Raw genomic sequence first — 16288 nt, 5'->3', positions numbered from 1 at the left:
TGAAGGTCAGCAATAAAAAGACAAAGACAATGAAAATAGGCAGAATCATTGAAAATGTCAATTGTGTTGTGAATGGAGAACCTGTGAAACAAGTAAAACATTTCAGCTACTTAGACATGATTTTTACTGAAGATGGTAAATTAAATATAGAAATAGACAACAGAATCAGCAAAGCTGGTATGGTGGGAAGTCAATTGAATAAATTCATATGGAATAAGAGAGAAATTAGTCGGAACACTAAATTAGCTGTATACAAGACAGTGTTCAAACCAGTTTTAACTTATGGATCTGAGAGCTGGGTCAGAAGTAATACACTTGACCAAAGACTAGAGACCGCAGATATGAGAGTCGTGAGAAAGATTAGAGGCGTGAACAGATGGCATCAATGGTAATATCATATTAAAAATGAGGATGTTAGGAAAGAACTTGACATTGTAAGCATCCAGGAATGCGTTAGCAGAGCTAATCTCAGGTGGTATGGTCACTTAAATAGAATGGGAGAGGAAACGTTAGCAAAACAAGTGTTCTCTGCCAGGTTGGCAGGAAAACGACCCAGAGGAAGACCAAGATATAGGTGGATTGATACGGTACAAAGTGCCTTAGACGATAGAAATATAAGATCTGATAATGTTGGATTCTTGACAAGTAACAGACTGATTTGGAGGAAAATTGTAGATAGGAAGTTAGTAATGATGTAATTTTTTCATGTAGTACTGTCATATCCTGTACACCCCTTGAGGGTACATGGCAGGAATTTGATGATGATGATGATGATGGTTATTTCTTCAGTTCCTTTCTTCTGAAGTTGTTTCAGGAATTCTGTAGGTATTTCATCTATTCCTTCTTCCTTTCCACATTTTAGTTCTTTAATGGCCATTTCTATTTCTGTCTTCAAAATCTCTGGGTCTAGATCATCTTCATTTACCTTCTTTATATCTTCTAATGGCAACTCATTTGGTCTATTTTCTTTGCCATATAGATCTTCAATATATTCCTTCCATCTCATTAAGATTTTATCTTTTTCTTCAGTTATGATTTTTCCATTCTTATTTTCTATGCCTCTAGCTCAAATTCCATTTCTCTTGTGATTCATGCTTTTTGCTTTTTCATATAAAAGATCATACCTTCCCACTCTCTCATAATTTTCCATTTCTTCAAATTGTTTTTTAAGCCAATCTTATCTACTTCTTTCTGCTTTCATTCTCAATCTGTCATTCAGGGTTCTATATTGTATTTTCCCTTTTGGGATGTCTTTATTTTTCCATTTTCTTCTTTCTTCCATTAGAGAAATCATCTCATTAGTTATCCAAGGTTTTTTTTTTATTCTTTTCGCTCTTACATATCCAATTTTGTCTGCAATCTTCTTTATTTTCTCTTTAACTCGTTCCCATTTCTTTTCTGGATTTTCAGTTTTGACAAAACTTGTTTCCTCTAATTCTTTCTCCAATCTATTTCCAAATTCCTTGGTATTTTTTAATTTCTCTAAGTTCCATTTTTTCCTTTTCATAGCTTCTTTTATTTTCTTTAGTTTCACATTTATTTCTATGAATAGTAGGTTGTGGTCAGAGTAAATATCAGCTCCAGGATATGTGCATGCATTTTTTACACTATTCTTGTATCTTTGCTTTATAATAATGTAATCAATTTGATACCTTTCCGTATCTCCTGGTTTTTTTCCATGTATATAGTCTTGTCTTAGATTTCTAAAACTAAGTATTTGTAATTATTAGCTTATTTTGTTTACAGAATTCCACTAACCTTTCCCCTCTCTCATTTCTGTTACCTAGCCCATATCTTCCTATTACACTCCTATCCTCTTCTTCTCCTACAACTCCATTCCAATCTCCCATTATAATCATATAGTCTTTTCTTTCTTCTTCATTAATTAGTTCTTGTAATTGTTTGTACATTTCCTCTATTTCCTCATCTGAATGGTCACTTGTTGGCATATATACCTGCATTATTGTTATGTCCACTGGTTCAGCCTTCAATTTTACTACCATAATCCTGTCATTCAGACAGTTTATGCTAATGATGCTCTTTGCTGTTCTTTTATTAAAAACTAGTCCAACTCCTTTTTCCTTTTTATCTCCACCTGAGTAAATTACTCTTACTTTGTCACTATAAAAATCACCTATTCCTTCCCATCTGACTTCACAGAGCCCTATGTATGATATCAATTTTTCCTTTGTCCATTTCTTGTTTGAGATTTTCTAATTTTCCACATTTGTTCATTGTTCTCACATTTCATGTTGCAATTTTGATTCTCTGACGATCTTTCATTTTCAGTTTGTTTATAGCTTGTTTTAAGTCACTTTTAGAGGTTGATCGGGAAGGACATCGTTTCCTCTCTGTGCCAAGAGACACCACCTTGGTTTGCCGGGCTGGTAGCTGCCCCATTATAAGTTCTATTCATTGCTACTAAAATTTTCTAGGGATATTAGTGGAGTGGTTTCCCGTTGCCTTCTCCACTGCAGTGCTCCATCAAGTACTGGTAGAGCTGCTGCCCTCTACCAGCTAGAGTAGAAGTTGGGAAAAAGGAGAAACACTCTCAGGCCTCGAGTACTCTAATACCCTCAGGGTCGAAGTAAGCAAGAGTCAGCCAAGTGAGGCCATATAGGAAAGAATATAGAAGGAACCTGACACAAGTAAGTGGAAGCAATGTTAGGCTCAGCTCGGGACCCTGTGGCCGCTAAAGGTTGGTCAATTGGTAGAGCCTCTGCTACTAATGGCTCAGTTAAGTAAGGTTGAGCGCGGTTAGTAGTTGGAAGGGTTCAAATCGTTCAATGCTGTTGGCACACTCTCCCTCGACGAGTCTCTGGATTCCCTGGAGGTGTCAAATAATAATAATAATAATAAGATGGGAGCCCCTGGGGATCCAGAGGATGTAAAATCTGGAATTTCCGCTTTTTCGAGCTTCTCTATCTTAAGTTGCCTTTCCTTGTTATATGACTCTTTCTTTTAAGGTTACACGGTGATCAGCATTCATATTACGAATTTAGGGACACAAAACACACCTGTTGCAATGATTATTTTACTTATTATTAATAAAATAACACTTGACGTTTCGATCCCTATATTGAGGTCATCATCAGAAAGATACATGTGTATAGGAAACCAAGCTATATGCTCTTGCACTCTATAAAGGTAAATTAAATCTACACTGTTAATTGATCTTTTTCTTAGCCTGACCTCTAGTGATAAAATTTAAAAAAAAAATAAAATAATAAATAAATAAATAAACAAAAAATAATAATAAAAAAAAAATAAATAAATTAAAAAAATTAATTAATTTATTTTTTTACAGTCCTTAGTACAGTCCTGCTGTACTAAGATTCATCTGGATTTGTACAATTCAGATTGTTATATTACGATTTTCTTCTGGACTTGTACAGTTCAAGTTGCTATTCAATGTTAAGGGCGAAAGAAAAAAAAAACTTCACCAAGTCGTCTTGTATTGAGATTTTTCTTTGGTTTGATCTGGTTGCTATAAAGGTTGCAAATGGGTCCTCCACATTCTTGGAATGGTTAGACCATCATTTCTCTTCAGATTTGAATTATGTTTGAGCATTTCACATGCTTCTTTAAATTTCCTTTCAAACCAGGATTTGATGTGGTGTAGAGACTTGGTATCTTTCCAATCATTTCTGTGGTATGTTTGGATTGTGTGGTCAGAAACGCTGGTTTTTCCAAAATGGAGGTATTTTATCTGTTATTTGTGCTCGTCCATCCTAATTAGGATGGATTGCCCTGTTTCATCTATGTATGGTAAGTTACATGTGCATTATATTTTGTAAACCGATGGGTGGGCTAGATGTGGAAGAGGATCTTTGGAAGAACTGAGTAGGTGTCTTAATTTTGTTGGGGGTTTAAAGGTGGTTTGGATGCTATATTTGTGTAGTGTTCTGTCTGTTTTTTTTGGAAATGCCTTTAACATAAGGTATAGCAATAGCATTCTTGAAATCTTTTTTGTTTTTAGGCGTATCTCTGTGGAGAATCTTGTGAATAGTTTTTTTACTTACTCCATTTTTTATAAATGTATGGTTGATGATTTCGTATTGCTGGTTTAGAGCTTGATCATTTGAACAAATAGTTTGAGCTCTGTGTTTAAGGGTGCTTATGACTCCTAGTTTTTGTGTTGGGTGGTGGTGGTAAGAATTTTTGTGTTGTATTGGCCTGTGTGTGTAGGTTTGCAGCAAACTGAGAAGGAGAGACAGCCTGACGAGTGTTTCTAGGAACGGAAGAGAGTTGTTTTTTTCTATTTCAATGGTGAATTGGATATGTTTGTGTTGTTTGTTCATGTGGCTAAGGAATGTATTTAGTGCTTCGTGGCTGTGGGGCCAAATGGCGAAAATATCGTTGACGTATCTGAGCCAAATTTTGGGCTTTAGGCATGCTGACTCAAGAGCTCGTTGCTCAAAGTCTTCCATATAAAAGTTAGCTATGGGGGGGGGGGAGTGGTGAGTCCATGGCTGTACCCTCTTTTTGAAGGTAAAAATTGTTTTGCCACACGAAATATCCGGAACGGAGTATGTAGGCAAAGAGGGCCGTGATGTCGTATGGAAATATGTTCTGTAGGAGCAAGATAGTATCATCGATCGGGACAATGGTGAAAAGGGAAGTTATGTCGAAAGCTGACTAATAAATCTTGGTCGTTGAGTGTAATGTTTTTAATTTTGTTTATGAAATGTTGTGTATTTTTTATGTAGGAAGGAGAATGACCTACTAATTCCTTGACTGTGGCTGCTAATTTTTTGGCTAAGTGGTAATTCGGGCTGTCGATTCCTTCAACAATCAGACGTAGTGGTGTGTTTGTTTTGTGTATTTTTGGCAGGCCATAAATTCTGGGAGTGCGGGCATAATGAGGTATTAATTTTTTAGTTGTTTCTTCTGGTCATGTGTTAACAGATTTAATTAATTCAGTTGTTTTCTTTTTGATGCGTTTCGTGGGGTTGTATTTTACCATTTGGTAGGTGTTGTGGTCCGATACCAAATGGTTCATTTTTTCTATGTAAGTTGTCCGATCTAAAACAACAGTGGCATTCCCTTTATCTTCTTTTGTGATTATAATGTCCTGGTTATTTTTTAGGGATTTGAGGGCCAGTTTTTCCGTTTTGTTTAGGTTGCTGCTTAGTTTTTTGTTTGAATTTAGTATACAAGATGTTTCTTATGTATTTTTTCAGCTAGATTGGCAGGGAGGGATCTCAAACCTCTTTCTATATGATAAATGATATCAAGTTTGTTTACTGACCTCGGTGCAATGGCATCGTTTAGATCATTTTTCAGCAGTGAGAGTTCACTTTCAGTGAGATTGTAGTTTGATTGGTTGATGAACTAGGCCGTGGTTCGATGGTGGTTGGTTGGTTGCGCCTAACTTCATTTGTGGGTGATTGGCTGCTCCTTGTGATGTCGGTTTGTGATTGGCTGCTCTTTTCGTTATGGCGTCCTGATTGTCTTGTGCTTTCATGTTGTTTTAGTGCTTGAAACTTCATTATTAATTTTTCCTTGTTTTTGAGTAGTAGGTGCTTGGCTGAGTCGTCTGTGATCCTGTCTAAAATATCCCAAATTTCTGGATTAAAGTAGCTGGATAGCTCTAATTTTAGTTGTAAAAGTTTGGCTTGAATAGATGCTAAGTTTTTACATAAAAAACGCATAACATTTCATAAACAAAATTAAAAACATTACACTCAACGACCAAGATTTATTAGTCAGCTTTGACATAACTTCCCTTTTCACCAATGTCCCAATCAATTATACTATCTTGCTCATACAGAACATATTTCCACATGACATCATGGCCCTCTTTGCCCACGTGCTCCACTCCAGATATTTCATGTGGCAAAACAATTTTTACCTTCAAAAGAGGGTACAGCCATGGACTCACCACTCCCCCCCCCCCCAATAGCTAACTTTTATATGGAAGACTTTGAGCAACGAGCTCCTGAGTCAGCATGCCTAAAGCCAAAAATTTGGCTCAGATATGTCGACGATATTTTTGCCATTTGGCCCCATGGCCGCGGATACATTCCTTAGCCACCTGAATTCACCATTGAAATGGAAAAAAACAACAACTCTCTTCCGTTTCTAGACACACTCGTGACACGTCTTCTCTCAGGCTGTCTCTCCTTCTCAGTCTACTGCAGACTTACACACACAGGCCAGTACATACACAAAAATTCTTATCACCACCCAACACAAAAACTATGGGTCATAAGTACCCTTAAACACAGAGCTCAAACTGTTTGTTGAAATGAATAGGCTCTAAATTAGGAATATGAGATTATCAACCATACATTTATAAAAAATCAAAACCACCTTTAAACCCCTGACAAAATTAACACGTTCGCTGCCAACTACGAGTATACTCGTAGTTGGTAAACCAGCTACACAAGCCAGCTACGAGTATACTCGTATGATGCTTACCGCCGGCAATGAGATTACTGTACTGACCTTGAAGAAGTGAAAATGCTTGGCTTGTGGAGCTAGCATCAAAACTGTGTATTCTCATAGAAGGTATATGCTCTGCACAAGCCAACTACGAGTATACTCGTATGACGCTTACCGCCGGCAACGAGATTACCGTACTGACCTTGAAGAAATGAAATTGCTCGGCGTATGTGGACAGACTATGTCGAAGTAGCGTGGCAGCGAACGAACGTGTTAAGACACCTACTCAGTTCTTCCAAAGATCCTCTTCCACACCTAGCCCACCTAGGGGTTTACAAAATACAATGCACATGTAACCTACCATATATAGGGGAAACAGAGCAAACCATCTCAATTAGGAATGATGAGCACAAACGACATATTAAATACCTCCATTTTGGTAAAATTGGCCTTTCTGACAACGCAATCCAAACATACCACAGAATTGATTGGAAAGATACCAAGTCTCTACACCACATCAAATCCTGGTTTGAAAGGAAATTTAAAGAAGCATGTGAAATGCTCAAACATAATTCAAATCTGAAGAGAAATGATGGTCTAACCATTCCAAGAATGTGGAGGACCCATTTGCAACCTTTATAGCAACCAGATCAAACCAAAGAAAAATCTCAATACAAGACGACTTGGTGAAGTTTTTTTTTTCTTTCGCCCTTAACATTGAATAGCAACTTGAACTGTACAAGTCCAGAAGAAAATTGTAGTATAACAATCTGAACTGTATAAATCCAGAAGAATCTAGTACAGGAGGACTTTAGCAGAGTTTATTGTAGTTTTATTTATTAATTTATTATTATTATTTATTATATTTTATTATTTATTTTTAATTTTTTTATTATTTGTTGTTTATTTATTTATTTATTTTTTATTTTATTATTATTATTATTATTATTTTTTTTTTAAATTTTATCACTAGAGGTCAGGCTAAGAAAAAGATCAATTAACAGTGTAGATTTAATTTACCTTTATAGAGTGCAAGAGTATGTAGCTTGGTTTCCTACACACGTGTATCTTTCTGATGATGACTTCAATACAGGGGTCGAAATGTCAAGTGTTATTTTATTAATAATAAGTAAAATAATCATTTCAACACATGTGTTTTGTGTCCCTAAATTCGTAAATATGAATTTCCTTGTTACATATTATTCATCCTTTGTTATCACTCGCCTAATTCTGAAAATCACTCTGATCTTTTTGACTTCTTATCCTGGAGGCTTGATTTCCTGCAGCTCAACCACCCAGAACAATGAAGTCATCATTCTTAATGACTTTAATTAACATAAAAACTCCATCTGGTTCCCTTTTTCCATTTCTACTGACGAAATTGCAAGAGGAGCTGAAATATATGCTGTAAGCAGTAACCTAAAACATGTTCTCTATTTACCAATCAGAATACCAGATAATTCTCCACTCACCTAGCATTCTACACCTCTTCTTAACATTTCTCCTTTTGGTCCACTGTTGAGGTTACCTCTTCTTTTGGTGACTTAGGCCATAATCTTGCTCAAGTTTCATCTCCAGTGGATGCTCTTCCTGCAGCTCTTCTAGACCTCATATCCTTAGGCATAGCACTGTGGGATAACTTTTCTTTTCCATGGTTAGACTATGGTATCCACACTAGATGCAGATATTTGCTTGGTTGGATTGAGTTATAGTAAAAATGATTCATGTTGGAATGAAGCCCTTCATTCCTTACTTCATTTGGAATCCTCACTCTCTATGCAAGATTTAGTTTTTTCAAAAAATGTGTGCCTAGAAAAGAGGTGGATCAACCCCAACATATTGCAAATAACTTGAAACAAAATCACCATCTTCTTCTGCCTGCAACAGTTTCAAAACAGCCATTAACCATTCTGAGTCTGACTTCAAAATAGCTAAATACTGAAAATACTTCTCTTACACAAAAGGGTAGATGCACCTTCTGATCTCTTGCTAATGCCATAGCATATAAGTTTCCACTGTCTCGGAGACAGCCTGTTTCTGCCTTTTCTGTAGATACTTCTGTTGACGCTGTTCTACAGAAAACTGGCATCCATCAGTCCTCCTCCATTTCTTCTAAATCTACATCTTCTAAATATATTAACATGAGTAGCAGCTATCCAACATCCAGTTACAGTTCAGTTGCTAGCCTAATGAACTTGCTGCTCTCATCATCTTTCATTCCATTTACCTCTCTTCTCTGGAACAGTCTTCCCATTGCAGTATTTATTATTATTATTATTACATGACACTGCCAAGGAATCAAAGACTCATCACAGGAGGGACACCTACTCTACGACTTTCCATCTCCACTACTTAATCCACCAACTACAGTAAACCACCACTACCATCATCACTACACCAATGCCATCTACTGCCCATCACCACTAGTATTTTTTCATGTTAGAGGTTTAATGGAATATTAACAGCACTGAGAAAGGATTAAAACTAATTTTAATACTTCCAATATTTCGTCTCCGTCACAGAGACATCTTCGGAGATTACAAAAACTTTTTACACATAAATACAGTACAAAGTGAAACTAAAGTCCTATCTAGGTGGTGTGCCCTCTATGGGCATTTGCAGGTGGCACCTGCAAATACAAAGTGAAACTAAAGTCCTATCTAGGTGGTGCGCCCTCTATGGGCATTTGCACGTGCCACCTGCAAATGCCCATAGAGGGTGCACTGCTTAGATAGTACTTTAGTTTCACTTTGTATTGTATTTGTGTGTGTGTTGTTACAAAAAGTTTTTGTAATCCCTGAAGATGTTTCTGTGACGGAGACGAAATATTGGAAGTATTAAAATTAGTTTTAATCCTTTCTTGGTGCTGTTAATATTCCATTAAACCTCTAACATGAATTTTTCACAGCACTTAAGCCTCAACTCGTACTATATTTTTTGTTTGTAAATTGCTTGTGTTCTCAAGGCCGATTTGTCTGTATGCAGGATGAAAAACCTGAGTTTCTCATACAGAGGTACCCTGGTACCTCTGTATGAAATTAGCTGACTCACCTTCAATTGAAAAAAAAAAAAACATATGAAGATTCCTCGGAGCATGATGACAGTCGAACTCAGGCCTTTTCCAGTCCAAGGACATGTACCATCATGCTTCCAATTGGGCTGCTTGACTACGAGGAACATCCAGAAAGTAAGTTCCGATGGGCTGTCAGAAAACAAAAAAAACTTTATTGGAAATTAAAGTAGACATCTTTCACTACTTTTCTACATAATTTCCGCCATTGTTCAGGCACTTAACATAATGGGGCACTAAGAGTTGTATACCTTCATCATAGAAGGTTGCTGCCTGTGATGCAAACCACATATTGACTCCTTCTTTGACCTTATCGTCGTCTTGACACTGCTGGCCATCAAGGAATGATTTCAGATGTTTGAACATGTGAAAGTTGCTTGGCATGAGGTCAGGACTATATGGAGGATGATGGAATTGTTCCCAGCCGAAGGTGGCGAGAAGTTGTTGTGCTATGCTGGCCGTGTGTGGGCAGGTGTTATGAATCAAAACAATGCCCCTGGTAAGCATGCCACGTTGTTTATTCTGGATCGCACGACGCAGTTTCTTAATGGTTTTTTGCAGTACATTCTCGTGTTGATTGTGGAGCCTTGACCCAAGAAGTCTACCAGCAAAATTCCTTGTCTGTCCCAAAACACAGTGCACGTTTTCCGAGTGGAAACCGTTGTCTTCAGTTTCGTCTTGACTGGTGATGAGGTGTGTGTCTCCACTCCATGGACTGTTATTTGGATTCAGGGGTTGCGTGTGACACCAAAGTCTCGTCCCCGGTGACAAGTCTGCTCAGGAAAGCATCGCCATCCTCATGGTAGGGTGTCAAGAATTCCAACGCACTGCCCAGCCGATTCACTTTGTGTTGTTCTGTAAGCAACTTCGGCACCCAGCCTGCACACAATTTCTGATAATTCAGTTTCCCTGACACAATTTCATGAAGACATGAACGTGAAACTTCTGGAAATTGCTGCGCGAGTGACGTCATAGTGAATCCCCTATTCTGTTGAATCTTCTCTTCAACTGAATACACCAAATTGTCAGTCACTAATGCTCCATTCATCATCGTGCACACCTATCCTTCCTTCTTTAACCACCCAACCGGCCAGGATGTATATATACGTCCAAGTTACCATGGATGCGAAGTGCATATTAAAATCGTAATATCATTGATATTACATTGAAATATGTGATGGATACAAAGTATAGAGGAGTGATGTATTTTATCCATATTGACGGCGATGTGGTTAAAAAGTCTTACCCATCTTCGTACCACTGAATCACTCATTGCATGTTCTCCATAAACCTCAATAATTTGCCAATGAATTTGAGCTGCTTTAATGTTCCTCTCATTCAAGAAATGGATAACTGACCTAATTTCACATGCAGCATTATAAACATGTATCAAAAGCGTATGCACTGCGAGAATGTCTGAAAATGGCACCAGTGCCTTGCTAAGGAATCAACAAACTCAGCATGCATGCACACCATTGTGATCACAGCGCCGTAGTGAAAATATTTAAAAATGGAACTTACTTTCTGGATGTCCCTCGTATATTTTCCAGACTACATCTTTCATCATTTCAAAGAGAACATTAATGAATTCTTTCTCTCTTAATCTCTACTCATATTAATTTGCTATAGGTTCTGTAATCTCTCTTATGTAGGATTTATATTAAAAAAAGTCATTCCTTCTGTTTTTTTTGTGTGTGTTTTATATTTATTGTTTTGTTTTAAAAAATTTAAACCCCACTCACAAAAGTTTATAAATCTATAATGTATTAGTACTTTAGGTTAGCTGAAGGTTAAATAATATGGAAATCCTGCTCTAGAAACCAAACAGAAAACATATTCAAGCTTCATGCATCCATAAGTAGGATGGTCTTGGTGGTCTCACAATAGGTAATTCATCTACTATCTAAAGATATTGACAAATATCCATGTCCATAATGGGATTCGAACCTGCATCCTATTTGTTGTAGAGTGTATACACTGTCTGTTCAGCCGATGTGCAATTGCTTCAGTCTAGCCTTGTTCATAAACTTTCTTGCATCTACTTGATTCTATAGCAGTATCACCTGAAAGAAATGCTGAATGAAGTGCTTTTTTTTAAAAAAAAATAGGGCACTCCATTATCAAAAATAGCTTTGCTTTCTTTGTATAATTTCAAATATAAGAGCAACATACTTTTCAGAATGTTCTAGCATTATATTTGTATAATTTTATCATGTGTTCATCTATTCAAGCAATTTACTTTTCTCTCTTTTTCAGGACAAAGTTGCAGAAGGTAGAGCTTGTTCGAACTTAGGTATTGTTTATCAGTTGTTGGGAGATTTTGATGCTGCCCACAAGCTACACCAAGCTCACTTAAATATTGCCAGAACTCTTGGTGATCGAGCAGGTATGGGCAGAGCTTATGGCAATATTGGCAATGCTTATAGTGCAATGGGCCGCTATGAACAAGCTATTAAGTTTCATAAGCAAGAACTCACTATTTCAAAAGAAGTTAATGACAGAAGTGCTGAAGCTTCCACCCATGGCAACCTTGCAGTTGCATATCAGGCTTTAGGTATGCATGAAATGGCACTTCTTCATTATCATAGCCATTTAAATATTGCCCAAGAACTGAAGGATACTGCTGGTGAAGCCTGTGCACTTTGTAATTTGGGAAATTGTCACAGTTCACGTGGAGAATTTGCTCAGGCAGTTCCTTACTACGAGAGCTTTCTTCGTCTTTCTCAGGAAATAAATGATATTGAGGGTGAAGCAAAGGCTTGTCATTTTCTAGGTTATGCTCATTATTGTTTAGGAAATTACAAGGTAAGCAATTTTATAGTAGGAAATGTTCATGTTACAAAATTTATATATTCTATTTATGTTGGAAGTTTTTTCACTTGGTTAGACTATAAATTATATATTTAGTTTAATCCTTTATCCAAGTGTAAGCAAACAAAGTTTGTGCCTGAAGTATCTTCAGTACTGGGGCAACTCATCGCAAAGGTGGACAAACTTCTCATCACTAGCCTTAGCATTCCATAATGCAAATCAGATATAATGTTATGCATTAAGAGAAGGGTCACTACCCAGACAGGTTTCCCCTGTTTATAGGTAAATATGTATTTACCTAGTTTTGAACCCCTAAAATTCTTTTTTGATGAACTGTGTTAAGTAAAACACAGTTCATTCGTTGTATTCCAAAGGTTTGTGAGGTAAATGGTATATAAAAGAAATCGCAGTCTAAACGAGAAATAATAGTACTTGTGTGTGTGTGTGTGTGTGTGTGTGTTTAATCACTCCCACACAAGAGAGGCTGCAGGTCATATAGAAATACTGTGTGGGCTAGGTCAAGATCAAAGTAATTGGTTGATATTTCTTTTAAAGAGAGTCTTCAGGGAATACTTTGACACACACACACACACACACACACACACACACACACACACACACACACACACACACACACACACACACACACACACACACACAGAGAGAGAGAGAGAGAGAGAGAGAGAGAGAGAGAGAGAGAGAGAGCACAAAACTATCACATGGACAAAGGACTAGAGCCCTAACTCTAGGTGGTGTACCCTCTATGGACACTTATGAAGATGTTAACTGGGATCTCAAAGTATTAGTGTTTCACATATTTTGGAAGATTTTATACAACCATATTTATTTAAATTAGGCTGATTTTTAAGAGCAGCACCAATTTCTAAAAACAGTCCTTCTCTCTAATATGATGAAGTTTACTATGATGAAGCCTGATGGTCTTTTTCCAGCTGAAGAGGATCTGTGATAGAGAGGATTATCAATTTACCAAACCAATTTTTTTTGAATAGCATCAAGAATTTTTAGAGCTAGTTGCACCATGCCAAATGTGAAATCAGTATTCAAAGTTTGAGCAAAGTCGATATTTGTATAGAGTAACTGGAAGGTGAAAAGTAACATCTTGAGCAGAAGAGGATGCCAGATTTTCTGGAAACAGAGGATGCTATAGAAATGATGTGATTATGCCAAAAAAGTCTAGGAGTAAGAGTCATTCAAAGAAGAGAAATCTGGTCTTGACTGTTAAGTTGAGCATTATCAAAGGAAAGTGAATAGGAACTATGATCTTTTTTGAAAGAAAACAGGCAAAACTGTTTTGGATGCATTGAAAGTGACTAGGTTGTTGCTGCCACCTCAGTGAATGATGGTATGGAGATCATTGGTTAAGACACTTATTGTAGATGATGAAGCTTAAGATGTTTAAGCACTGCAAGGTTTGTTGTATGAGCAGGATTGGTGGAGAGTGCTATCATCTGCAATACTATGAATAGGGTTTGAGGTCATTGAGAGCAGTTCATTTATTTATATATATATATATATATATATATATATATATATATATATATATATATATATATATATATATATATATAAGAAAGAGGGTCGGTAAAATAATAGAGCCCCGAGGAACACTTGCATTATCAGCAAAATTTGAAAAGAGAATACCTTCCATCATTACATGATGAATGAACTGAGAGAAAACTGACAATCCATTTACAAAGGCAGGAAGGCAGACCAGAAGATGGCAATTTTCTGAGAACCCCTCTTTAAACCATGACACCTCTCTAAACTCATGACACCAGAATTTACTGATGTAGGTGAGGAAATCTACTGTGGATCTTGATTTGTGAAATTCATATTGGTGGTCATTAATTAGTTGACAGGTATCAGAGAAGTTGTTTAATTGATGACCTACTCCATTACGTTAGAGAACACTGAGGTAATAGCAATAAGTTGATGGTTGAAGGTAGACACTTATTACTTTTTTTTTCTTTTAGAATTGGCTGTATATGGGCTTGCATAATTTCTGTAGGTGGATGCAAATTGAGTATAACATAGTTCGTATAGATGATAAAGAACAGATGTTAGTTCAGGAGATCTCGTGAGTGCAATAGGTGGCTTTATTCTATTAGGACCAGAAGCTATTTTTGGTATCCAGAGTTTTCAAGATTCTTCTGATTAAAGGTCACATGAACACAACAGATTTTGCAAAGTACCAGAAAGCAGAACTACCATTATTACAGGTAGAAAGTTTTTCTATAATGATAGATTTGCATCATTCTGGTTGGGAGATGAATGGCTTGTTTTAGGTTTTTGCTTAGAGCAAATACTTCTACTCCTCTTTTATCTTGGTCAGTGGAGTTGGAGAAAGGAAGCTAGTTAGAGTCCTGGACATTAAAGTCACTAAGAAAGATGAATTCACTATTAGTGCATTTGGTAAATCAAGCTTCAGGGAATCAACCAAAGGAATTAGAATGATTTTTAGAATTGGCATTAGAATCGGTCAAAAAGGGAGATGATTAGACATCTAGTGTCGTGACGTGTTCTCTTGACGTTCGAATCCGTCATCTTGCTGAAAGTCACTTTCATAAAATAAAGGAAAACTAATTGCAAATTAATCACTGATCTAAGGGTAGAGAAATTTCTATTATACTGCGCCACTCTATCCTTAGATAAGTCTATATGAATTAGTAGGATCAATTCAAAATTAGTTAGCAGTCTTTTCATTCATTCTGGCCGAGGTATTTTATTTTCCACTTGGGATTCCCGCAAGATTCGAATTTTTGTGAACGGTGCAGTAAAAAGAATTTAGGCAAACACAATAATTAGATTAACAAAATAAAACATTTAATGTAAGCTATATGACAAATACATAAATTCTACCTCTAATTTTAAACAATAGAATAAAGTTAAATATTAGGTCAAGTCAATCACATTAGTTCAATCTTCAAAACATTACATACACTTTCTCAGTTTCTGAGTCACAAAATTCCTACACTTAATTAATTACAATAGAACTTCCCATCTGAATGGTTTCCACACAGTTCTCAGCTATGCTATACGCTTAAAGAACACCGCAGGGACTAATTGCTGTAAATATCTCTCAACAATTCTTATTTTCAAATTCTCATTCGCAAAGAATTTCCACAGTTAAAGTTAGGTTAAACGTAGCGTAACCAACATTCAATTCTTCATACATTGAAAATGATCAATATGTCAGTGCTTACCAGAAACAGTTCCTAGTACATCAATTAAGTTGCGAATAACTTTCAAAATATATTTGTTGCACTTAAGAACACATTTATAAGACTTTTCCACAGTTATAACTAAAACACTATTAATCACGCTTCACGACTATGGATATCAACTGTAAGGTACTTTGATTATCCTTGTTACCACTCATTAAATAATTAAACACTGTGCAGTTCTGCTTAGGGCGATTTAGAATTAAGTCACAATTCTAGATTAATTGGGTTTAATCAGAATTCTTCACTGAACATCCAGTTTCTTCATATTATCTGATTGCGGCATTAAATTCCTTTAATTATCACTGCTGACTTTACTTTCAGCTAACTATAAAATTCACTTCGTCTTTTTTCGCTTATAATTATTATCCCCTTTAATTTTTGCCCTTGAGAACTTTTTATTTACTTCCACCTCTCTAGTTTATACCCTTGCTTCCTTTCACTTCAAAATTTCGTTCCGACTCCCCTACTACGTATATATTTTCTCCTCTTATTTTGCCCACGCTCCCTTCACTCGCGCTCGTTTATTTCACGCGTCTCTATGACAACCGATAAACGTAAACATTCTTGCAAATGTTACATTAGGCTATACAACTACATTCAGTTATTACATAATGTTAAATTTTCACAATAAAGAATAAATAGAATATATGCATTTCAATAAGTGCGTAGTTAAATTACAAATACAAGTTCTTATAATATTGACATAACAATAAATAAAATAACTTAATAATATTTAATACAGAACCTCTTTATCATTAACACTTTCTTTTGATTT

General features: G+C 36.3%; 1 protein-coding gene across 1 annotated transcript in view; it reads left to right on the top strand.

The window, feature by feature from the left end:
- Nucleotides 1-16288, top strand: part of LOC150093573 (tetratricopeptide repeat protein 28-like) — a 462929-nt gene that overhangs the window by 229655 nt on the left and 216986 nt on the right. Inside the window, exon 7 of the mRNA XM_090412721.1 lies at nt 11714-12262. Coding sequence (XP_090268847.1) covers nt 11714-12262 — 549 coding nt within the window. The remainder of the gene's footprint in view (nt 1-11713; nt 12263-16288) is intronic.

The sequence above is a fragment of the Typopeltis vanoorti genome, chromosome 23, assembly GCF_054136105.1.
Source record: "Typopeltis vanoorti isolate ZY-2024b chromosome 23, IOZ_Tvanoo_1.0, whole genome shotgun sequence".
In the NCBI taxonomy this organism is placed as follows: Eukaryota; Metazoa; Arthropoda; class Arachnida; order Uropygi; family Thelyphonidae; genus Typopeltis; species Typopeltis vanoorti.
The sequence above is the reverse complement of the archived record's forward strand: the minus strand, read 5'-3'. Positions and strand labels throughout refer to the sequence as shown.